This window comes from Gopherus evgoodei, chromosome 7 (genome assembly GCF_007399415.2).
Source record: "Gopherus evgoodei ecotype Sinaloan lineage chromosome 7, rGopEvg1_v1.p, whole genome shotgun sequence".
NCBI lineage: Eukaryota > Metazoa > Chordata > Testudines > Testudinidae > Gopherus > Gopherus evgoodei.
Window position 1 is genome coordinate 79,339,316 of NC_044328.1, and position 23,907 is coordinate 79,363,222.

At 54.9% G+C, this 23,907-nt stretch overlaps 1 protein-coding gene across 11 annotated transcripts; it reads right to left on the bottom strand.

Annotated features, from left to right (window-relative positions):
* Positions 1-1,404: 1,404 nt before the first annotated feature.
* On the bottom strand, positions 1,405-23,258 carry APEH (acylaminoacyl-peptide hydrolase). 11 transcript variants are annotated; one of them, XM_030568866.1, is made up of 22 exons: positions 23,151-23,258; positions 22,670-22,799; positions 21,468-21,594; positions 16,052-16,142; positions 15,409-15,484; positions 15,030-15,181; positions 14,560-14,697; positions 14,086-14,177; positions 13,602-13,642; positions 12,330-12,451; positions 11,741-11,801; positions 11,267-11,364; positions 11,046-11,097; positions 10,828-10,916; positions 10,244-10,382; positions 10,084-10,167; positions 8,816-8,896; positions 8,191-8,279; positions 7,731-7,921; positions 7,540-7,642; positions 2,106-2,212; positions 1,405-1,577 (listed from the first exon to the last, which is right to left on the bottom strand). In XM_030568866.1, exons 1-22 carry the CDS (start codon positions 23,160-23,162, stop codon positions 1,472-1,474), a joined length of 2,181 nt encoding a protein of 726 aa, XP_030424726.1. In that variant the 5' UTR covers positions 23,163-23,258; the 3' UTR covers positions 1,405-1,471. The 11 variants fall into 11 exon arrangements, 10 of the variants coding, with proteins under 10 accessions (XP_030424726.1, XP_030424727.1, XP_030424731.1 ...); XR_004001202.1 differs by having other exon boundaries at positions 1,488-1,577; positions 2,106-2,255; XM_030568867.1 differs by lacking the exon at positions 15,409-15,484 and having other exon boundaries at positions 15,030-15,203.
* Between the last annotated feature and the right edge of the window lie 649 nt (positions 23,259-23,907).

Sequence of the window (23,907 nt, forward strand, 5' to 3'; positions counted from 1 at the left end):
ATAGGTACTGTCAGACTGGGATTCTCATGCCCCCTTTCCTGCCCATAGCCCAGCCCACTGGCTGCTCCACCGCAGCTTCTGACACTGGCTAGTGCCCAGGACTCTTGGCTCCATTCACTCCTGGTTCTCCATCTATCATCACTCACCTAGCATAGGCGATCCCCCCCGACTTTGCCCTTAGCCCCTCTCTTTGCTCTAGCGGTGATTCTCGCTCCACCTGCCAGTCCTGCAGCCTGTTCATAGTGCCATCTCTCTGCTATGCCAACATCTGCGTAGGCCTGCTGCTCTTTCTGTAGGGCCAGGCAGTGGCTGAAGGTTAGGCTGGCCAGGAGCAAGCTGCTCTCTTCTCTCCATCGCCCACCCCACCATGATACACAGAGGCCCTGTACTGCTAGTGCCTGTCCCCATTCTCCTCCCTCCCCAAGCAGCTCTAGCTGACTCGGCACTGGGACACAGCTGTGGCCCATGTACCAAGTGTCCTGACCTGCTGGCAGCAGAGCTGGGGAAATCTTGCTTCCTGCTGCCACAAAGCGGAAGTTTTCTGCAGTTTTTATGATGCCTGTGCCTGCCTCAGTTTCCCTCTGTACTTTGCATTGCCGCCCTGTGGATGCGAAGAGGATGAAATGCCACTCTTGGGACAGAGAAGGAGCCATGAGGGGCAGGGGCAGCGAACCACCTGGAGGACCTGGAAAGATGCCCCAGGGATGTCACAATTAATTCCCAGCCCTGGGGCCAGGAGGTGGGGTGTCTGAAGTAAGCCTGGACCTGAGTTCGCTGACCTGATATGTCAGGGATAAAAAACGACTGGGCAACGCTCACCGGGGGCAGAGCCAACACGTGCCTGCAGGACACCATGGCTAGGTGAAGCTGTCCCAGCCCTGGCTGTTCCCGGTGACTCAGAAATCCTGCTCTGACTGGACAAGGCTGCTGTGTGTCACTGCCAGCACTGTCTGGGTGCTGGGAAGGTGAGGGTGAAAGTCTCACCCAGGCTTATGGCTCAGCAGGCCAGGGTAGGCAGGAGGAGGTGAGAATGTGTGGCCTGCCCTGAGGGAGGGGGGCCCCTTGGGGGCTGGCCATTGAGAGGTTCCTCAAAGGCCTGATCCTGGCGCTTTGAGACACCTGCCCATGCCCTGGCCTGGCAGGGCTGTAAGGCAGCCCATGAAGGGGGCAGGCTCACAGGATGAGCTGTTCTCAAGGTGCAGTGTAACGCCAGCCAGGTGGGGGAGGGGAGAGCTTGCATTAGGACATCTTCCACCTTCGTCCCCCAGGGCCCTTTGCAGGTGGCTCCTCCTCCCCCCACCCTAGCCCCATAGCCTGCTAGCGAAAGGGGCCCCTGCTGCGGCAGAGACCCAGTCCCTCCACCCAGGAGCAGGCCACACCCCTGGGGATGAGGTGACTCAGACAAAAGATGAGCCGTGGGTTTATTGGAAACAAGTTACAGGGCTCAGGGAGATGCGGAGCACAGCACCTATCAGCACTGCAGGTGCTGGAGCAGCCAGAGCGCCATGTTCATAAAGCCATCGGCCTCAGCTTCGACGCCAGAGAGTGCATGGCTGTTCCTGGGGTACAGCAGCAGCCTGTGGAGAAGAAGAGGGCTTGGCAAGGTACCCCAGAACCAGCTCTCCAGGACCCCCACCCACACCCCTGGGCACAGACCTGCACCCCGTCACCTCCCCATGGACCTCCCCCACCCACCCACGTATGCACCAGGACTCCCCCCATCAGCTCCCCAGGGACCCCTACCTGTCAGGGTACTCATCAGGACCCCCCCATCCACCTGGGCACACACCAAGAGCCCCCGCTTGTCCAAGCATGCAACCGGGACCCCTCCCCACCCCAGTTCCCCCAGGACTCCTGCACCGAGACCCCCCCGCCCATGTGGGATCTACCAACTCCTTGCAGCCATCTGAGCCTCCAGGCAGCTTCCCCCATATAACTCCAGCTCCCTCCCTTGGTGCCAGCCTGTTCCATTGGTGATCCCAGCCCCACTGGCCTCACTGCGCCTGAGCACCCAGCTTGTGTCCCCCCCACTCCAGCCATAGCCCCTGCACCAATCAGTTCTCTCTCCCCAGCCGACCCCCATGTCCTGCCCCCCATGGACTCACCGAGTAGGAATGCCCCTGCCCTTGAGAGCACGGTAGTACTCCAGCCCCTGCTTGGGGGGAACACGCCTATCCTCTTCTCCCAGCATTAGGAGCACAGGTGCCCGAACCTGTAGGGAGAGCAGTGCAGAGACCTAGGTCCCACAGCCAGCACTGTGGGCCCACACCAAGATGAGGAGGGGTGTGTGTGTCTCTGACCAGGGAGAGCGGGGCAGGGTCAGGGTCTGGGTCTCTGAACAGGGTTTCAGAACAGGGGGGTGGGACAGGTTCCCTGGGGTGCAACTGGGTGGTGGCTAAGAACAGTTAAAGTTTGTTATTTTCTGTTTGCTTATTTCAGGAAAGGGAAATGGGGACAGAAAAGCAGAAAGATGGTGAGAGTGAAGCAGTTGCAAAATTGATGCTGCACAAACTGCAAGCAGAAGAAAAAGAACATCAGAGACTTTTGGAACTAAAACAGCTGGAAGTTGAGGCTCACTTAAGGGCTTTAAAGGAGAAGAAAGTAGAGGTTGCCAGAGAGGAAGCCCCAAAAATGACATTGGATTGAAAATCTATACTGAAGGAGACACTGAAGGGAAATAAAAAACAGTAACTGAACACATGCTGAGGTTCAAGAAGGAACTGGAAGACACAATGGGTACTGAACAAACTAGACTATCTAAACAGAAGGCGTGGTATGATAAAAAAAATACTTGGAAACACCTTGTGATGAGATTTGGTGTTACTGTTAAACTTTGTGAAAGGAGTTGATGTTAATGGTAAATCTTATGACAAAGAATTTGGTTCTGATGGTAAATCCTATGAAAAGGTGTAACATGCATAATTTTTGGGAAATGCTCTTGGACATATTAGAAGTGGTAATAAGAACACACCTTATGTTAAGAAGCCATATGATAATGCTGCTTCTCAGCTAATACCCATAAACAGTCTTGAAGCTTGTCACAGTAGACAAACCTGGTCTGCTGTGTGGAAGGGGAAACCTCAATGGCTAAATGCCAAGATACCTACACTCTAGAAGACACTAATATGTGTCTTTGAGTTAACACCACTTTAAAAAGCAAAATGGTTAACAATGCTGCATAGATTAAAAAAAATTTTTTTTCTAGCAACCCAGAGACGATACACAGAAATGTGCAAGAGCTCATGAGGGTACCACTGCAATGTTTAGCAACTCTTGCGAGTTGTATAGTCAAAACCTAAAAAGGACCTTAGGCCCACTGCCTCCACATGAGTCAGTGACTAACCCTCCTGCAGTAACATAAGGGGGAGGTGTGACATATTGTGCTCAAAGCAGCACCCTGGCAACCCCATATTCTCCACTGCCATATCATTATGATGTGTTTTGTAGAAAGTATGCCTTGTAAGATATCATTTTAAAACATTAATATCCTGTTAGATTGTATGTGCTATCACTGTATGCATGGTGGAGTTTGGGGAGGGGCACTGCACCTCCAAACTGCAAGCCTTGGGCAGGAAGGCACTCTGAATGTGCAATATAATGAGCTCTGCAGAGGAGACAGGAGATTTCTCCCATCTTGGGCCCCTGAGGCAGGGAGTCAGAATTTTGGTTATAAACAGTGTGATTTAATATGTGATTAAGATAAGAAAGGGCTGGTAGGATGTTTCCTAAAGTTAAATGATCTGTTCTAAGCTTGGTGAACTGCAAAAAGTGAGTAGCCTAAATGATAGAAAGTAATTGTAGATTTTTCTACAATTGTTTCAATTGTTGGATTCAAGAGGTGGTACAAAATTACTAATTTCAGAGTGGTAGCTGTGTTAGTCTGTATCAGCAAAAAGAATGAGGAGTACTTGTGGCACCTGAGACTAATCAATTAAGGTGGGCTATTATCAGCAGGAGGAAAAAAAAACTTTTGTTGTCATAATAAGGATGGCCCATTTCCAACAGTTGACAAGAAGGTGTGAGTAACAGTACGGGAAAAATTAGCACGGGGAAATGTTTTTTAGTTTGTGTAATGATGCATCCACCCCCAGTCTTTATTCAAGCCTAATTTAATGGTGTCCAGTTTGCAAATTAATTCCAGTTCTGCAGTTTCTCATTGCAGTCTGTTTTTGGAAGTTTTTTTTGTTGAAGAATTGCGACTTTTAGGGCTGTAATTGAGTGTCCAGGGAGGTTGAAGTGTTCTCTGACTGGTTTTTGAATGTTATAATTCTTGACATCTGATTTGTGTCCATTTATTCTTTTGCATAGAGACTGTCCAGTTTGGCCAATGAACTGATTTTTTAGACAAAGGAAATGCAGTAGATCTAATCTACTGAAAGCATCGGATACAGTTCTTCATGAGACATTATTAGTTAAACTGGAGAAGATGGGGATTAATATGAGAACTAAAAGGTGGATAATTGTAATTGTTTAAAGGGGAGACTGCAACAGGTCATACTGAAAGGTGAACTGGGTCAGGGTAGAGGGAGGTTACTAGAGGAGTTCCTTAGGTATCAGTCTTGGGACCAAACTTATTTAACATTTTTTATTACTGACCTTGGTACACAAAGTGGGTGTGTGCTAACAAAATTTGTGGATGACACAAAGCTGGGAGATATTGCCAATACGGAGGATGACCAGAATATCATACAAGATCTGGATGACCTTGTAAACAGAAGTAACAGTCATGCATTTAGGAACTAACAAGAATTTTTGCTATAAGCTAGGGATTTATCATTTGGAAGTGACAGAGAAGGAGAAAGAGCCAGGTGTAGTTGTTGATCACAAGATGACTATGAGCTGCCAAAGTGATGCTGTTGTGAAAGAGAATAATGCGGTCCTGGGGTGCTTCAGGTGAGGTATTTCCAGTAGAGACAGGGAAGTGTTAGTGACATTATACAAGCACTGGTGAGAGCTCATTTGGAACAGTGTGTGCAATTCTGGTTGCCCATGTTTAAGAAGGATGAATTCAAACTGGAACAGGTGCAGAGAAGGGCCACTAGGAGGATCTTAGGAAAACCTACCTTCTGAAAGGAGACTCAAGAGTTTGGCTTGTTTAGCCTAATCAATAGATGGCTATGGGGAGATATGATGGCTCTCTCTAAATACCTCAGAGGAATAAATACCAGGGAGGGAGAGGAGTTATTTAAGTTAAGAACCAATGTGGACCCCAGAACAAATAGATATAAACTGGTCATTAACATGTTTAGGCTTGAAATTAGGCAAAGGTTTCTAACCATCAGAGGACTGAGGTTCTGGAGCAGCCTCCCAAGGGAGCAGTGGGGGCAAAAAACCTAACTGGCTTCAAGACTGAGCTTGATACGTTTATGGAGGGGCTGGTATGACAGGACTGCCTAAAATGGTGTGTGGCCCATCAGCGACTGCCTGTAGCAAAAATCCCCAACGGCTAGAGATAGGACACTAGATGGGGAGGGCCCTGAGTTTCTACAGAGAATTATCTCCCAGGTATCTGCCTGATGGGGGTTGCCCACATGCTCAGAGTCTAACTCAGGGGTAGGCAACCTATGGCAAGTGCGCCGAAGGTGGCACGGGAGCTGATTTTCAGTGGCACTCACACTGCCCAGGTCCTGGCCACCAGTCCAGGGGGCTCTGCATTTTAATTTCATTTTAAATGAATCTTCTTAAACATTTTAAAAACCTCATTTACTTTACATGCAACAATAGTTTAGTTATTTATTACAAGAGCTATAGGAAAAGACCTTCTAAAAACATTAAAATGTATTTCTGGCACATGAAATCTTAAATTAGAGTGAATAAATGAAGACTTGGAACACCATTTGTGAAGGGTTGCCCACCTCTGGTCTAACTGATCATTATATTAATGGTTGGGAAGGAATTTTTCCCTGGGACAGATTGGCAGAGACTTTGGGGTTTTTTTCACCTTCCTCTGCAGCATGGATCACTTGCAGGTTTAAACTAGAGTAAATGGTGGATTCTCTATAGCTTGAAGTCTTTAAATCATGATTTGAGGATTTCAGTATCTCAGTTAGTGGTTATGAGCCTATTATAGGAGTGGGTGAGGTTCTATGGCCTGCAATGTGCAAGAGGTCAGACTAGATGACCACGATTGTCCCTTCTGACGTTAGCAAGAGTATCTGAGTAAGAATATACATTACAATATATATACAATTATATAAACCTACCCACGGTCCCTTAAGTGACTTGCCACAAGATGTCAGAACGTTAGTATTAAAGCTGAGTGGGTCTAATATTTTCTAATTTTCTTTCTTGATATAGGAATTAGTTACAGTGCTCCTATCAGATGATTTCTAAATTATCTGCCAAAAAAAACAAAACAAAAGAAACCACCCTAGAGTTTTCAGTTACTTAAGTTGCTCCCCCGTCCCCAAAAAAATCTGAAATGGCACCCTTGTGGGCTGGCACAGAATTTGCTCCCCCCATGCGTGGCCCTGTTATCTTGACTGGAGCCACCCACCCAAATACAGAAGTCAAAGTATCCCATGATTGTATGTGGAGTTATGAAGTTTTGAAATGTGTGTGTCACTGAAATATGTTGTGAGCTTGGGAATACCCACACCCAGCCTTTCAGGTGCCATAATGGAACAGCCAGACACTGCTGATGGCCCATTAAAGGAATCCACACTCCCAAGGACAATTCCAGGATACAATGGATACCTCTCAGAAATAGCATGTAGATAATGGAGACTGCTTCACCCATATCATAGCAAAGGATCTTTCCAGCAAGCTGGAAGAAGCTATAAAAGGGGGAAGTGACATCATCACTTGCCCTCTCTCCCCCCACAAATCAACACTTGGAAACACATCTGGAGAACAAAGACTGAACTGGGGAGGTGGTCCTAGGCTGAAGGAGTCCCAGCCTGTGTACAGAAGTTCGGTAACCTGCTTATATTATCTGTTTGGGTGAGACACCACTTGATTCAAAATCTTGTCTAGTTTATAGAACTCAGATTGTGATTTTACTTTTATTTCCTAGGTAACCAACTTTGATCTCTATGCCTGCTACTTAGAATCACTTAAAATCTATCTTTCTGTAGTTAATAAATCTGTTTTATATTTTACCTAAAACAGTGCGTTTTGGTTGAAGTGCTTGGGAAATCTGCTCAGGTTGCAAGGGCTGGTGCATGTCCACTTTCCTTGCTAGAAGTGGCAGACTGAGTAATGAATTTACACTGGTCAGGCTTCTGACCAGGGCAAGACAGTACAGCCCTGGGGCCCTAGGCTGGGGAACTGGGAGGAATTGGGTGGAGACTCTCTGTTGTTGGATCATTAGTGTCTGTCAAAAGCATTCATGTAACTCATCTGGGTGTGTCCCTGCCTGTGGATGGCTCTGTGTGTGTAGTACCTGGAGAAGTTTGCAGTTTGTCACAGCATAACAGTGTGAGAGGTAACCCAGCTTGGTAAGACAGAGGGGTTAGTAGTACCCCAGTTCTAGATTGCATCCCAGGGAAGCCGTCACAGGGGGGTGCAGAGTCTCTGAGTGGTGGTGGGGCTCCATACCTGGGCGACGTACTGCATGGGTGACTTATGGAGCATCTCTGCCCAGTGGGAAGCATCTGGGAGGGTGTTGGGTGCATAGGGGAAGCCAGCCTCAGTCAGACACCTGCAGAGGCAACAGAGCCCAGCTCAGGGCGGGACCCAGGCTGCGCCAGGTGCAGGGGGTGGGGAAGGTCTCAGCCCCAGGCACTCACCAGTCCGGGATGTCGGTGCCGCTGATCATGGAGGCCATGTTGACGACAGGGTTCCTTGCCACACAGGCCTGGTAAGTGTCCGGGTACTGGCCGATGAGGTGGCAAGCAAGGAAGCCCCCATGTGAGCCACCCACTAGTGCCACCCGCGCTGAGTCTAGGGACTCCTCCTGCAGCATCTGCTCCACACAGTACTGCAATGGGATGAGATGGGCAGTGCCATGGGGCAGACAGGGCTGTCTCAGGGAGGAGGAAGCCAGGCCTGGAAGAGGACGCCCAGAGTCGGCAGGGAGGGGGCAGAGGGGAAGCGCTGGGATGGGGCCAGGACCTGATAGGCTGGCTGAGCCAACCTCCCACCACCAAGTTTCTGGGCGGGAGGTGCCCAGAGGGAACAGTCTGGTCCCCTGGCTGTGGGTCATACACTGTCCCACTCCTGTGGGGGAGGTTGGGGGGCAACCACTACCTGCACGTCTTTGACATCCTGGCAGCCTACGTGGCCGGGTAGGGAGGCGATGCTATCCTGGCCAAAGCCCAGCGAACCGCGGTAATTCACTGTGGGAGAGAGTTCAGTGTGACGGGAGAGCCCCTTCCAGTCCCCCTGCAGCAGGGGTTCATGAAGGTACAGGGCTGGCTTGCCACAGCCAGCCCCCAGCCAGGCTCGGGGAGCAGGGTGCCCGCCAGGAGACCCCACCCCTTGCCAAGGGACACCTGCAGGCCTGTGACGCAGGGAGAGAGGGCAGCAACCAAGTGCGGTGGGGCTGGGCTGGGCAGGGCACTGCACCCTCCTGTCAGCTGCCCCAGGGATGTTGATGGTGCCCAGGGCGCTGCCCTGAATGGCCATCCCCATGTTGGTGCTGCATTCTAGGAGCTCAGCCTCCCTGTGCCTCGGCCTAGCTGTTCCCTCAGCCCTCTCCAGGGGGCTCCAGGGCACCAGGGCTCCAGCCTTGGCCCAGCAATTCCTCACCAGGGTTCAGTGCCCAGGGAACTGGCAGGGGCCGAGCACGGCCATACCTAGGGAGCCCACAGCCACCACTTCACCAGGCCTTGGCTGCATCATGCCTGTCCCCTGTGGCTCCAGCAGGACTCACCCAGGAGCACGGCGAAGCCGATTCTGCAGAGCGCTGCAGGGTACAGCATCCAGCTGGCCGTGAAGACGGAGTGTGGGCCTCCTGCAAGGTGAGGGCAGAGGAGTGAGGGGCTGGAGCATGGGGCAGAGCCCAGAGGGAAGGGGGTCGAAGGTAGTGTGTAGTGTAGTTGTTTGGACATGGTGTCTGGCAGGGAGAGGGAAGAGCTGAGTGAGCAAAGTGGTCACGCTGCTAGGCTCCCCCAACACACGACTGCCTTGAACAGGAGGCTTTCAGGGTGAGAGGTCAGGGGCCCAGGCCTGTGGGGCGGCTGTGCTCCCCGTGGGTCTGCGGGGGTCTAAGAGCCCAGGCCAGTGAGGAGGTGGTGCTCTCCATTGGGCTGGAGGGTTGGGAAGGGCCCAGGCCTGTGGAGTGGCTGTGGTCTCCATGGGGCTGAGAGGTTTAGGGGCCTAGGACTGTGGGGTGGCTGTGCTCCACGTGGGGCTGAAGGTTTGGTGGACCAGGACCATTGGGTGGCTGCACTCCCTGTGGGGCTGGGTGGGCTCTGCCCTGCATGCAGCCAGGGGACAGTTCTCGGTCCCACCTCTCTTGAGCTCTGTATCCCCACCCTGACCCTGTTCCAGGCTTGGCCCAGCGGGTGCTGGCAGCTCACTGTGATGACGCCAGCTGTGCTGAGGGTGGGATCCTGGCCTGGGCCGGCAGGCACGTGGCTCTCTGCACTATTGATGGCAGGTGCCAAAGCCGAGCAGGGCTGCCACCCCGTCATACACCAGGCTGCAGTGCCTCACTCAGATCTGGCCCAACCGCCTGCCATCCTCCTAGGGACCAGAGCAAGCTGCCTAGGGAAGGACTCTCCATGGACACAACCATCAGGGCACAATTTTGTCCCCCCCGCCAATCCAGAGGGACTCGCCTGTCAACGTCCGGCACTGGTTGGGTTGGGGCTGCTCCCCTCCCCCTGCCATGGGGGGGGAGGAGGAAATGTGCTGACCAATCAGCATCCAGTGAATGGGGAGTGGCCTGCAGCCGTTGTGACAACCTATGGCACAGGACGACAGCTGGCCCCACAGCAAGAGGGGAACAGCTGCAGATGGGTGGGCATGGGCACCCCCCCAGAGCAAGGTGGCAGCACTGATGCAGGTCAAGGAGAGCCAGATCTGACAGCACAACACTCAAAATTAGGCTTCAAAATTAGGCCTAATCAGATCTACACAGCCGGGGAAGGCAGAGGTCTTGGGGTGGAGAAGGGGCACACTGGGCAAGGGTCTCACCATGGGGCATGACCACTAGGGGCAGCTTCCTCGGCCCTAGCCCCTTGCTGGGCTGTAGCAGGATGGCTTCGAAATCGATACCCTCTGCAAAGGAAGAGTGTGATGTCAGCGCTGGAGCCGGCCCTCCAGGGCCTAGCCCACGACCCCCGATGGCACTCACTGTACTTCGGGTTCTCCTGGTCGGGGGGCGGCTGCAGGAGCCGGATCGCCCAGCTGATCTCCGGGATGGGGGTCACATCCTCCAGACACACCCAGTGCACCTGGGCCTCCTGCCCAGCCCTGGGGAGGAAGGCCACCTTCTGCCGGGGGAAAGAGCCCATCAGTGGCGAGCGCAGCATGCTCAGGAAGTGGGGATATGACCCTGTGGGTGGGGGTGGGGTGGGGTGGGCAGGAGCTCGGGGGGGGGGGGCCTTTGCAGATATCTTCTGGCAGCATATGGGGAGGAAATGGCTGCAGCTGGCAAGGGGGGTTGACAAGGAAAGACTGACAGCATTGAATGAGTAAGCAGCCTGCATGCAGCGCCAGTGACTGCAGCCCCCTGCTAGCCCAGCCTTGGGCTCCACTCTCCAGCTCTGCTGGTGCCCCTCACTCCTGCCCCACTGCTCCCTGCTAGCCCAGCACCTGAGCAGGGAGATGCTTTGGCATGCTGGCTGGCGTGTGGTGTGGATGCAGCCAGTACATTTTTATTCCTGAGTCTGCATGTGGTCATAGCACAGCCTCCCATTCCAGCCCATTCCCCCTTACCAATGTGGGGGGGCAGCTGGGGGTTGAGAACCTGGCCACCAGGAGATCCCGGTCAATGGTGAGGAGAGACCAGCTGCCCAGGGGGGCACCTGCAGAGGGACAGATGTCTAGGTCATGGTCTGGAGCTCACTGGAGGAGTCTGCGGGCAGCAGGGCTCCCAGCCCCTCCCACTGGGCAGCCAGGGACAGCGCAAGCAGAGCAGGCTGCTGAGTACTTACCCATCGTTAGAGAGGTCACGTTGCCACCCAGCATCTCCACCACAAGCAACTCCTAGAGTGACACCAAAAGCTTTGTCAGAGCTGGGGCTGAGTCAGAGCCAGGGAGGGCCCAGCACACCCCCAGCCTCTCTGCTCAGGGCTGGCCTAGGCCCCGGGCTCTGCGTATGCCTGCAGGCAGCATAGCTGTGCGGCTGCCCTGCCCTAGTTCCCCACCCTAGTACCTGTCGGCTGCGCTGAGCGGTGTCCAGGACGACCCTCTGGCTATCGGCTGCCCAGCACAGGCCTGGCAGTGCCGGGCAATAGATCCCTGTGAACGTTCCTGCAAGGAGAGGGCCCTAGGCTCAGCGCGCTGTCTTCTGCACACCAGCCATGCTGACACAGGGCACACGCACCAATGGCCAGCAACAGGGAACCAAGCTTCCCACGCAGCTCCTGTTCAGCTCCCTGCTCCCACAGCTCTGCCAGTGCCCCTCATTCCCAACCCACAGCCTCCTGCCTCCCCAACCCTGCCTGTGCCCCTCACTCCCACCCCACAGCCCCTTCTGGTCCCAAGCAGCCCTGGTCCCTCCTGAGCAGACAGCGCCGCATGCTAACTTTCACATGGGAAGAGCGCCAGTCCCTGGGTGCCCAGCCTGCCTCATCATCCCGCTGCACAGCTCCTCCCTCATCTCCAGTGAACCTGGCTGGCTACTCACCCTGGCTGTGCCGGGGCACGACATCCAGCACGGTGGAGGTGACCTTCGTGTACCAGTCATACTGCAAGAGATGGCCGGGGGCACTCAGCATGGGGTTCTGTTCTGCAATGCTGCCCCCTCCTTTCTGGGGGATCCAGGGCAGGGCTGGTGGCTGCTCATGGGGAGGCCCAGCACACTGGGGAGCCTGCCCTGGGTTAGCTAGACTCCAGCAGGCCTCTCCCAGCTCCTCCCGGGCACCTGAGGGAGCAGCAGCACTGTGCGACGGGCACCATCTGGTGCCTTACTAGGGGGCAATAGGTGCGACCCTGTGGGGAGCAGGGGGCACCAGCAGAGCGAGCAAGGCCAGGCCCATGTATCAGGCTGACATGCCCAGGGAAGATGGTTCTTATTTGTGCCGCCATGGGCACAGACAGTTGGCTATGGCAGCATTGGAGAAGCCCAAGCACCCAGCCTACGCAATGTGACCGATTACTGGTTCACAGCAGGAAGTGCCACTGGCGGACATGGCCCACACGGCCTTGGCTGGGTGGCAAAGAGCCTGATGCCCAACCCCTGGTACTGACTCCCCAGCCTGGCGGGACCCACTCACCATGCGGAGGCGGCTGCACTGGTGGTGGGGCCCGAGTACGCCGCTCTCCAGGTACACGATGCGGCACTGGTCAGGGCTCAGGCGTGGGGACCACACGGCTTTGGAGTCATCTGACAGCAGCTCTGCAGTGGGATGGGAGGCCGGGAGAGGAGTGTGGGCACAGGCAGGATGGGGGCAGGTAGGGCGGAGGATGGACAGGTGGGCAGGGTGGGGCAGGGTAGGGGTTGGGCAGGGCAGGCCTCGGGCTGGATGGGGGCACACGGGCAGGCGGTAAGCTGGACGGGGGCATTGCAGCATGCAGAGCGGGGAGCATACAGACAGGGTGGGGGACACATGTGCCAGGCACGGACAGGACAGGGCACGTGGGCAGAGCGGGTACCATAGGCAGGAGGCATGCAGGCAGGGGGCAGGCAGAATGGGGGCACATGGCCAGAGCGGGGACTGAAAGCACAGGGGGAGAACACAGGCAGGGCAGGGCATGGACACACCTGGGGATACACGGGCAGGGTACAGGGAGGAAGGGGACACATGGGCAGAACGAGGACCATGGGCAGGGCACGCAGGCAGGACAGAGTATGTGGGCAGAGTGGGGACTGTGGGCAGGGGGCACATGGGCATGGTGGAGAATGGGGAGCACATGAGCAGGGCGCAAGCAGGATGGGGACATGAGGGAAGGGCAGGGCACAGGCAGGATGGGGCAATGTGGGTAGGGCAGGGGGCATGTGGGCAGAGCGCACGTAGGCAGAGCAGGGGGCATGTGGGAAAGGCGCAGCCAGGATGAGGGGATGAAGGCAGGGCAGGGGGCACATGCGCAGAGAGGAGATCATAGGCAGGGGGCGCGCAGGCAGGGAGGGAGGCAGGCAGGGGCCCACAGGAAGGGCACAGGCAGGGCGGGGGCATGTGGGCAGAACGGGAACCGCGGGCAGGGCAGGGGACACACTGGCAGGGCAGGAAACCGTAGGCCGGGCAGCAGGAGGATGGGGGCATGTAGGCAGAGTGGGGACTGCGGGCAGGGGGCACACAGATAGGACAGAGGCACAGGGGCAGGGTGGGGACCGCAGGTAGAGCGGGGGGCATGAGGGCGGCACACAGGCTAGGTGGGAGTGCATGGGGAGAACATGGACAGCAGACAGGACAGGGGGCATGCAGGTAGGGCAGCGTCAGGATGGGGGCATGTGGGCAGGGGGCACATGGGCACAATGGGGACCATGGGCAGAGTGGGGGGGGCACATGGGCAGGGCACTGGCTCAGAAAGCAGCAGCAGCGACTCACCACACCTTGCTCCCGTCAAGTCCACATAGAACAGCGCTGACCTGGGAACCAGAGCAGCGCGGCCGTCACTGCATGGGTTCCACAGCTGCCCAACCCTCCTGCCCTACACTCGATGGGAGCAGCCAGCCCAGCCTCCACTCCTGCCACTGCTCCCAGCTGGCAGATCCGAGTTGCGGCTCCCCAGGCTGAGTCCGGCAGCCCCAGCCCCCCGCAGCCCCTCCCTTTGCAGTGGCCTCTTTCAGAGGCGACTGCAGCAGATGCCCGCAAGCTGGGGCCAGCTCTCGGAGCAGGGCTGGGTCAGCCCCATCTGGCCCTCTGCCCTGGCAGAGCAGCCCCAGCCAACAGGCGCCTCAAGGGCATTTCTCTGAGAGTCCCACTGGCCTAAGCTACATGGATACGGCTCCACACCTGGACATGGGGAGGCTCCTCTCCCCTGCACCGCTTGCACAGGCAGGGGCATCTGGCAGCAGCACAGGGCACTCACCTGCGGTTAGTGCAGTGCCGCAGGCCCAGGCGGAAGGGCTCATGCCACCAGCCTATGAACACCACACCCGTGTCACCAGGGGACCAGAAAGCCTGCAGGCAAAGTAGGAGAGCCCCAATGAGCAAGAGGGGCAGGGAAAGAGAAGGCGTGGGGAGAATCTGGTGGCGGGGGAAAATGTGTCAGAGGTGGCCCAAGAGCAGCTAGAAACTCTCCCACTCTGTTTAAGGGAATGAAATCATGAGTGGTGCCCTCTGGAGAACCAAAGCATGGCCCCGCCCTGCTGACTGGTGTCCTGGGGGGCAGATTCCCCTGCTGAGGCACATCAACCCCTCATGGAAACTGGGTGACCTATGGGTGCCGGCAGGGGCAGCTGGCATGAGGGAACAGACAGAGAGGTGTTTGGGGGCTGCTTTGGGCAGCTAGCAGGTGCCAGTCGGGCACTGCCTGTGCCTGGCTCCCCATGCCCACGCTGACCTGCCCAGGGGAAATGTGCTCCGGGACACCCTCCAGCACCGAGACATTGCCACTCTCCATGTCCAGCACACATAGAGCCGGGATGCTCTTGCCCACCAGCGCCTCGCCCCAGTCGTCATGGTACACAAACTGCTCCCCCTGGAACACAGAGCCATGAGTGTCCCCTCCCCTGGGGGACCCCTGACCTCCAGCCCTCCTGCTTCCTGGGGCATAACAGCCCTGTGCCTCGGACCCAGGGCCAATCTGGCTCTAATTGCATTGCCAGAGCCCACAGGACAGCCATCCCCTGCCCCACAGGCCCAGCATCCCCAAGGGAAGCAGGGCACAGCACTCAGTGGCAGAGTCAGGAATTGCTCTGAATCCTTGCTCAGGTCCCTAGCACCATGCCTGGATTTCCGGCAGGTTGTGGGGGTGCGGTGAGTGGCCCACCCACAGCTCCAACTCGGGACCTCCAGCTGCGCCCCACACACCTTGACAGCCTTGTCGCGTCTCTCATCAGCACAGCCGCTGCTCAGCTCCAGGTCTCTGCTCTGGAAGAAGGACTCGGCCTTGGGCCGTTTCCTCTCGGCCACGTAAAGCAGGTGAGTCTCCGAGTGCGACCAGGACAAGCAGCCAAACTGATCTGGGGAAGTGCTGGTCAGACTCTGTGGGGTGGCACAGCCCAGTGCCCTCATCATGGGCCCTGGGGACTCCCTTCGCCACCCTCCCCATGCCCAGCCAGACGGCTGTGGGGCCTCCTTCACCGCCCTCCCCACGCCCGGCCAGCCATCCTCCATCCTGCCCCACGCCACAGCCCCAACCCCTCCCCCAATTTAGGGAGAAGGCGAATCCGTGGGGACCTAGCCTCACCATCCTCATAGACATTGCCATGCTTCTCCAGCACTGTCAGGTTAATGCTCTTCACCTTGCGATTCTGATCCCAGATCTAGGGGAACAAAGACATCAGGGGCCAGGCCCCAGGACTGTGGGGTCACAGAGCAGATGGCAGGAAATGGCAGCACAGGGAAGGGGGAACAGGCAGCTGTGCTAGGTATTGCTGGCAACAGCTGCCAGCTGAGGTGGCAGTTTGCCTGGCTGCAGAGTGGGAAGCAGGGCCCACCTTGAACTGGCTTGCTACATCCACGAAGGAAAGGAGTGGGCTGGCCATGGCCCTGTCCATCCTGCTCCATACCAGCCCGGGATCCCAAGAGGATCAGGTGTGCTGGCCGGGCCCCAGTGTGCCATGAGCAGTGCCTGGTAAATGCTGAGGGGAGAGCCACAGGGATTCCCACCCCAGCGGCCTGCTGGAACTACAGAGAAGGGATCCCTCTACCCCAAAGCCAGGCCTGAGGAGGGGCCGTCAGCAGCAGGGGCTGACCTCTTCCTTGAGTCCCGAGCATGATCAGGCCAGGGAGGGAACTCAGTCCCAGACAGCAAGGATGCCAAGGGCTGCCCTCACTCTGCCCAGGACTTTTCTCACAGCACCAGCAGCTCCAGCCTCCTATTGACTCACCTCAAGGAACTGCTTCTCCTCGCCTTTGCCAGGGCTGGCTTTCCGCAAAACGGCTTTAAGTGCCCCACTGGGAGACTCTCTGCTCAGCAGCCTGCAGGGGGAGACAGGCTGGAGTGGGCCTGGAGGCATGGCATGGCTTGGGGACAGGAGACACACAGCCAGGGCTCAGGAAGTCCACAGGATCCTAGACCCACATGTGCTAACCCACCCCCACAGGGGTGCTGGGGGGGGTGGAGCTGGGGCTTGTGATATTTTGGCCTGCAATTGACCCTGACTGTGAGCTCAGTCGGCAGGAGAGTAAACGTTCCCAAGCTGTCACAGTGACCTGTCATCCAAAATGGTGCAAGAAAATATGCACGAAAGTCCCCAAAGGACTGGGTGTTCTGGTCACACTGGTAACTATGAGGAGGAGGGGACCAGAAATTAGTGGATCAAACCTAGTATTGGAAACTTGGCCTAATTGGTGGTCAAAGGGCTATTCTACCCCTCTGCCTTTGGAGGCTGGAAAACAAACAGACCTGGGGGAAAATGAGGTGTCAGAGTTCCAGAACAAATTGATAAACTAAACACCAGGACCAGATGGTATTCACCCAAGAGTTCTGAAGGAACACAAATGTGAAATTGCAGGACTACTAACTGTAGTCTGTAACCTATCATTTAAACCAACGTCTGTATCAAATGACTGGAGGATAGCTAATGTGACGGCAATTTTTAAAATCGGCTCCAGAGGTGACCCTGGCAATTACAGGCCAGTAAGCCTGACCTCAGTACCTGGCAAACTGGTTGAACGTAATCTGCTGGGGAATAGTCAACACGTTTTTTGTAAAGAGAAATCATGCGTCACCAATCTACTAGAATTCTCTGAGAGAGTCAACAAGCACATGGACAAGGGGGATCCAGTGGATATAGTGTATTTAGATTTTCAAAAAGCCTTTGACAAGATCCTTCACCAAAGGCTATTAAGCAAAGTAAGAAGTCATGGGATAAGAGGGAAAGTCCTCTCATGGATTGGTAACTGGTTAAAAGATAGGAAAACAAAGAGTAGGAATAAATGGTCAGTTTTCAGAATGGAAAGAGATAAACAGTGGTATTTCCCAGGGGTCTGTACTGGTTCCAGTGCTATTCAATATATTCATAAATGATCTGGGGAAAGGGGCAAAGAGTGAGGTGGCAAAATTTGCAGATGATACAAAACTACTCAAGATAGTTAAGTCCCAGGCAGACTATGAAAAGCTACGAAAGGATCTTGCTGAACTGGGTGACTGGGAAACAAAATGGCAGATAGTATCAGAGTGGTACCATGTATCTTCAAAACAATGAGGAGTCCAGTGGCACCTTAAAAACTAACAGATTTATTTGGGCATAAGCTTTCGTGGGTAAAAAACCCACTTCAGATGCATGGAGTGAAAATTGCAGATACAGGCATAAATATATATTGGCACATGAAGAGAAGGGAGTTACCTTACAAGTGGGGAACCAGTGTTGAAGGCCATTTCAGTCAGGGTGCATGTAGTCCACTCCCAATAAATGATGAGGGAGTTACCAAGAGAGGGAAAACTGCTTTTGTAATAAGCCAGCCACTCCCAGTCCCTTTCAAGCCCAAATTAATGGTGTTAAGTTTGCAAATGAATTGCAGCTCTGCAGTTTCTTTTTAAAGTCTGTTTTTGAAGTTTTTTTTGTTGAAGAATGGCTAATTTTAAATCTGTTATTGAATGTTGAGGGAGACTGAAGTGTTCTCCTACTGGCTTTTGTATGTTATCATTCCTGATATATGATTTGTGTTCATTTATTCTTTTATGTAGAAGACTGTCTGGTTTGGCCAATAGACATGGCAGACGGGCATTGCTGGCACATATCACATTAGTAGATGTGTAGGTGAATGAGCCCCTGATGGTGTGGCTCGTATGGTTGGGCCCTATGATGGTGTCGCTAGAGTAGATATGGGGACAGAGAAGGCAATGGGGTTTCTTACAGGGATTGGTTCCTGGGTTAGCATTTCTGTGGTGTGGTGGGTAGTTGCTAGTTAGTATTTGCTTCAGGTTTGGGGGCTGTCTGTAAGCACGGTTTGGCCTGTCTCCCAAGGCATGTGAGAGTGGAGGATCATTTTCCAGGATATGTTATAGATCGTTGATGAAGCGCTGGAGAATTTTTAGCCGGGGGCTGTACATGATGACCAGTGGCGTTCTGTTATTTTCTTTATTGGGCCTGTCCTATAGTAGGTGACTTCTGAGTACCCGTCTTGCTCGGTCAATCTGTTTCCTCACTTCCCCAGGAGGGTATCGTAGTTTTAAGAAAGCTTGAGAGATCTTGTAGGTGTTTGTCTCTCTCTGAGGGATTGGATCAAATGCAGTTGTATCTTAGGGCTTGGCTGTAGACAATGGATTGTGTGATGTGTCTTGGATGGAAGCTGGAGGCATGCAAGGTGTAGGGTGGTATTTATGTGACTATCACTTATTTTCACTTTAGTGTCCAGGAAGTGGATCTCTTGTGTGGACTGGTCCAGGCTGAGGTTGATGGTGGGGTGGAAATTGTTGAAATCCAGGTGGAATCCATATGAAGATGTCATCAATGTAGCGTAAGTAGATGAGGGGCAGTAAGGGACAAGAGCTGAGGAACTCCCTTCTCTTCATGTGTCAATATATTCTCTACATGTGCCAATATATATTTATGCTTGTATCTGCAATTTTCACTCCATGCATCTGGAGAAGTGTGGTTTTTACCCACAAAAGCTTATGCCCAAATAAATCTGTTAGTCTTTAAAGTGCCACTGGACTCCTTGTTGTTAAAATGACAGATGAAATTTGATGTTGATAAATGCAAAGTAATGCACATTGGAAAACATAATCCCAACTATACATATAAAATGATGGGACTAAATTAGCTGTTATCACTCAAGAAGTTGGAGTCATTGTGGATAGTTTTCTGAAAACATCCACTCAATGTGCAGCGGCAGTCAAAAAAGCAAACAGAATCTTGGGAATCATTAAGAAGACAGAAAATATCATATTGCCTCTATATAAATCAATGGTATGCCCACATCTTGAATACTGTGTGCAGATGTGGTTGCTCATTCTCAAAAAGGATATACTGGAATTGGAAAAGGTTCAGAAAAGAAAAACAAAAATGATTAGGGGGTGGAATGGCTGCCATATCAGATTAACAAGATTGGGACTTTCCATCTTAGAAAAAAGAGGACTAAGGGGGGGATATGATAGAGGTCTATAAAATCATGACTGGTGTGGAGAAAGTAAATAAGGAAGTGTTATTTATTCCTTCTCATAATACAAGAACTAGGGGTCACCAAATGAAATTAATAGACAGCAGGTTGAAAACAAACAAAAGGAAGTATTTTTCCATACAATGCAGTCAGTCTGTGGAACTCCATGCCGGAGGATCTTGTGAAGGCCAAGACTATAACAGGGTTCAAAAGAAAACTACATAAATCCATGGAGGATAGGTCCATCAATGGCTATATGCCATAATGGGCAGAGATGGTGTCCCTAGACTGTTTGCCAGAAGCTGGGAACGGGAGACAGGGGATGGATCACTTGATGATTATCTGTTCTGTTTATTTCCTCTGAGGCACCTGGCATTGGTCACTATTGGAAGACAGGATACTGGGCTAAATGGACCTTTGGTATGACCCAGTATGGCCGTTCTTATGAAATTAGCTGGAGCAGCAACTGTGTGGTGACAACCATTGCAGCGAGCTTCACCATCGTGGGTGGTTTGCCTTGGAACCAGGCCTTCCCCCTCCTCCTCCTGAGAGCTGTCCTAACCAGACCAGGCCAGGCCAAAGAGAGGGACCAAGAGGCCAGAACCACCTCCGCTGGCTTCGGCTGAATCGCAACCCCCATCTGGGACATGAGACTTTGTCCCTCCCTCATTCCCCCATGTGGCCTTTGCCCTCCCCATCCTTTTTCTTTTTCCTAGCCTTTTCTGTTTCCTTCCTATTTAATAAGAGTGTGGCTGAGCCAGCCATACCTACATACACCTCTACCCCGATATAACGGGACCCAATATAACACATTCGAATATAATGTGGTAAAGCAGTGCTCCAGCGGGGCGGGGCTGCATACTCAGGTGTATCAAAGCAAGTTCGATATAATGCAGTTTCATCTATAACGCAGTAAGATTTTTTTGCTCCCGAGGACAGCGTTATATAGAGATAGAGGACTATTTTGCAACACTACTGTAAACCCATGACCGATTGGCTGCTAAAAGCACTGTGCCAAACCGCCTCTTGCTAGGACAAGTTTGCCAGCATCAGCATGGCTGATCAGACACATAGGCTGGGCCTGGGTTTCTCCAGCAGTGAGGCTGCAATGAAGTCAGCCCCAGAGACAGATGCTGAATCTCTCTTTTGTCTTTTCTGCTCTATCTTTGGTGTGTGGGCTTGTCGTCTTCTTAGCAAACAGGATCAGACTTGAGCAGCAGCAGTTATCCTAGTCCCTCTCAGCTCACTGCTTCTCTTTTCCCCAAATGCAGTTATTTGCCAGCTATAACCCTGTCTACAAGACTGTCTGGCACGGGGAGGCCCCTCCTGCCAAAGGGAAAGGGAACATGGGGCATGGTTACAATGAAAGCCTGACTCAGTGCTTTCCATTTCAAAAACTTCAGCTGGTTTCCCTTCCTTCCTGGATGTTCAGCAAAAGTTAATGGGGTGTTTGCTGGGCTGTTTGCCCTGGAACTATGCAAGCAGAGGTCCCCAGATCCTAAAGCCCAGGCCATGGTTAACACAGTTTACTGTTGGCCAGGGACTGGGTCATATGAACCCTTTGGCTCCTATATTCCATCTAAACACACACCAGGACACAGCACAATGGAGAGTTGCTCCCAGCAGGTGCAGCAAAAGGCAAGGACAGCAGGCCTGGCACCTGGAGCTCCCCATTGCAAAGTTGGAGAAGCAGTTGGCATAGGGGGGCCTGAGGTGGCCCAGATGCCTCCTCCAGGAGGCAGGAGCAGGTGCAGCCAAGAGCCCCACCCTCTGCTAGTGGTCTTTTGCAGGCAACTCAGCCTGGAGCCCCCCCAGGGACACAGGGGACGGGCAGCTGCAGGGGGGGGGAGCAGAACAGTGTAGTGGAACACTCTGCCTCCCCAGCCAGCAGCCTGGTAGCTAGAGGTGATTCATGGCTACACATAAGGCCCCCAGGACATCCCACCCTCCACATTCTGAGCAGGGGGAAAGGTGCAGAGCCACACTTTGGTTCTGTCCCTCCTGCTGGAGCCCCCTGGCAGGAGCCAACACAGCCCAAGCTCTTTCCCAGCTGCCTACATCCCACAGCAGGGCAGCCCCTACCTCCCGCCCAGCCATGCCCGCACTGGGCAGCCAGTCAGGCCAGGCTCTAGCAGAGTTGTGGGGATGGAGATGGGCACACGGTGGGCACTAGCAAAGGCACAGGGTAGAGACACTCACTCTCCCTTGATCTCACTGCAGGTGCCCGAGGGGCCAGAGTACACGATGGCCTGGCTGTCATGGAAGATGAGGTATTGGCGGCAGAACTTCACGCTCTCAGCTCTCTCCAGGTCCTGCTGAGACCACTCTGGAAGGAGAGGGCAGTCAGCTGCCGCCTGCACCGGGCTGGCACCACTCCCCTCCCCTTTGGCCTTAGAGCAAAGATATCAGATGGGATGGCCTGTGTGCAGAGAAGGGTACCTTGCCTGCCTGCACTCCTGGCATTCTCTGTGCTATCTGGACGCAAACTGGGCTTGAGGAAGCAGCTTAGGGCTCAGGAGATCTATGTTCAGCTCTAGCTCTGTGCGATCCTGGCCCAGTTCCTTATGGCTTGATGGTCAAGTGTGCTTAGCGCTTAGCAGCTGGGATGGGGGATACCTCTGAAAATCAGCTGTCACTGTCTGTGCCTCAGCTCCCCAGCTGGCACATGGGGACCGCAGTCTAGCTTCTGTTGCAGGGAGCTGGGACCAGCACACTTCTCCCACCTCTCCAGTTGGAGAAAGGGATCACAGTCATGTGGCAATGGGCAGGCCCCATGGTTCAGTCAGGTCTCTGAGTGGAGAGAAAATAGAAGTCTGGAGAGCCAGGAGCAGTGACTCAGGAAGCAGGACTGGCCAGGCCGGAGAAGACACACAGAAGGCCGTAGAAACCCTTAACTGGGGAAGGCAAGGGCCGGATGCTGCTGTGACAAGTGGAGGGAGTTGCAGCGTCTCTGCTGACTGTAAGAGAGGGGGCTGTAGGTAACAGACAGGCAGTACAGTGCTCTCTGCTACAACAAAGGATCCCATTATGCACTGCTTCTTCTGCTGGAGCCAGCTGCAGGGATGGGAGGGGCTGAACCCAAGCCCAGGGAACCTGCCCACGGGGGGTGCTATGCTGATCCGACAGAACCCAACTGCCACAAATCCCTTCACACGCGTGAAGAGCCCCAAGTGGGCTCTTGGTGTGGTTCTGCTGAGACTGGACATATGGCAAGCAGAGAGTCTGAGCCCATCACCTCCTCAGTGCCTCACCTCAGAGATGAGAGACCTGGGGGGCCTCCCATGGCGAGGCCGAGCCAGAGCTAGGAACAATGAAGCTGCTCTCTGCTCCTGGGGCCCCCAGCCCTCCCCGCACTGGGACAGAGGGGCCCTGGAACGCGCAGGGCGCAGCGGAGTCAGTACCTGTATAGACATTGCAGTATTTGCCCCCGTACTGAGTGGTGACCTCGGGCCCGATGCAGGCACTGCAAAGCGAGGGGCACTGGCTGAGCTCGCGGTACAGCGCTGCTATCTCTTCCGGGCTCCTCAGCACCTGCGCAGGAAAAGCCCGTCAGCATATGGAGGAGGCAGGGGGCGCCGAGCCAGGCACCCCGCAGGGAAGGACCAGGGCACCGGGGCGCGTGCGGAGTTCGCCGGCAAGGAGCGCTGGGCACAAGGGTCAGAGCTCGGCATGCCGGAGGTGCAGGGACGGGGAACAGAACCGAGGGGGGGGGGGACTGTGTGCGCAGGAAGAGGTCATGGCCCTGGGGGTCACACGGAGGTCACGGCGGGAGGGTGGAGCTTTTGCCCCCAGTCCCTGCGTCCCTCTCTCCCCCCGCCTGGCCTGCCAATCAAGGCCCCTCCCGCGGGGCACTGTGGGAAGGCGGCGGACCCAGGCCCTCACCGGTGACTCCATGTCGCTGACGCTAGTTCGGACGCTGGGGGTCCTGACGCGACACTTCCGGGCTGGGGGGCGTGGCCTCTACTGGCCAGGGTCCGGCCCCGCCCCCGCCCCAAAAGCGCTGCGCGCGCAGGGTCGGGCGTCTTCCCTTGCGGCCACCGTCCAGCCGCGCTCCCGTTACTTGGCAACAGCGAGATCGTGTGTTGTCCCTGGCTCCGGAGCAAGCCCCAGGCGTGGCAATGAACGGAACGCGGTCGCCCTGCGGAGCCCAGAGACCAGCTGGGGGAGTGGGCTAGGCGCTGGAGGCAGGGCCAGGTGCGGGGCGGGGGCTGGGAGCAGAACTGGAGGCGGGGCCGGGCGCTGAGGGGGTAGAGCTGGAGGCGCGGCGGGGCGCTGGCCGCTGGCGGGTTCCGGCGTTGGGGTAGCCCAGAGGTGGGAGCTACTCGCGCACGCATCTTCTCCGCTCGACGAGCCCGCAGGGGTCGCTCGACTCACTGTTGTCCCGTGCTCTCGGGGTTTCGAGCTGCGATTCCGGGCCTGCCCCCGTAGTGTCAGCCGCTCTCAGCCCTCCTGGCCCAGCCTACGGGCGAAGCTGCCCTGGCAGCAGGACGGGTCACACCCTGGGAGCCCAACACCTCCCAAGTCCAGACCAGCCCTGGACAGTCCCAGTTCTGTGCTGTCCGTGGCGACGCCCGGCAAGGCCTGGGCTGACAGTGACGGTCTCCAAAATCCGCTGGTTCTTGGCGCCAGAGCACTGCTA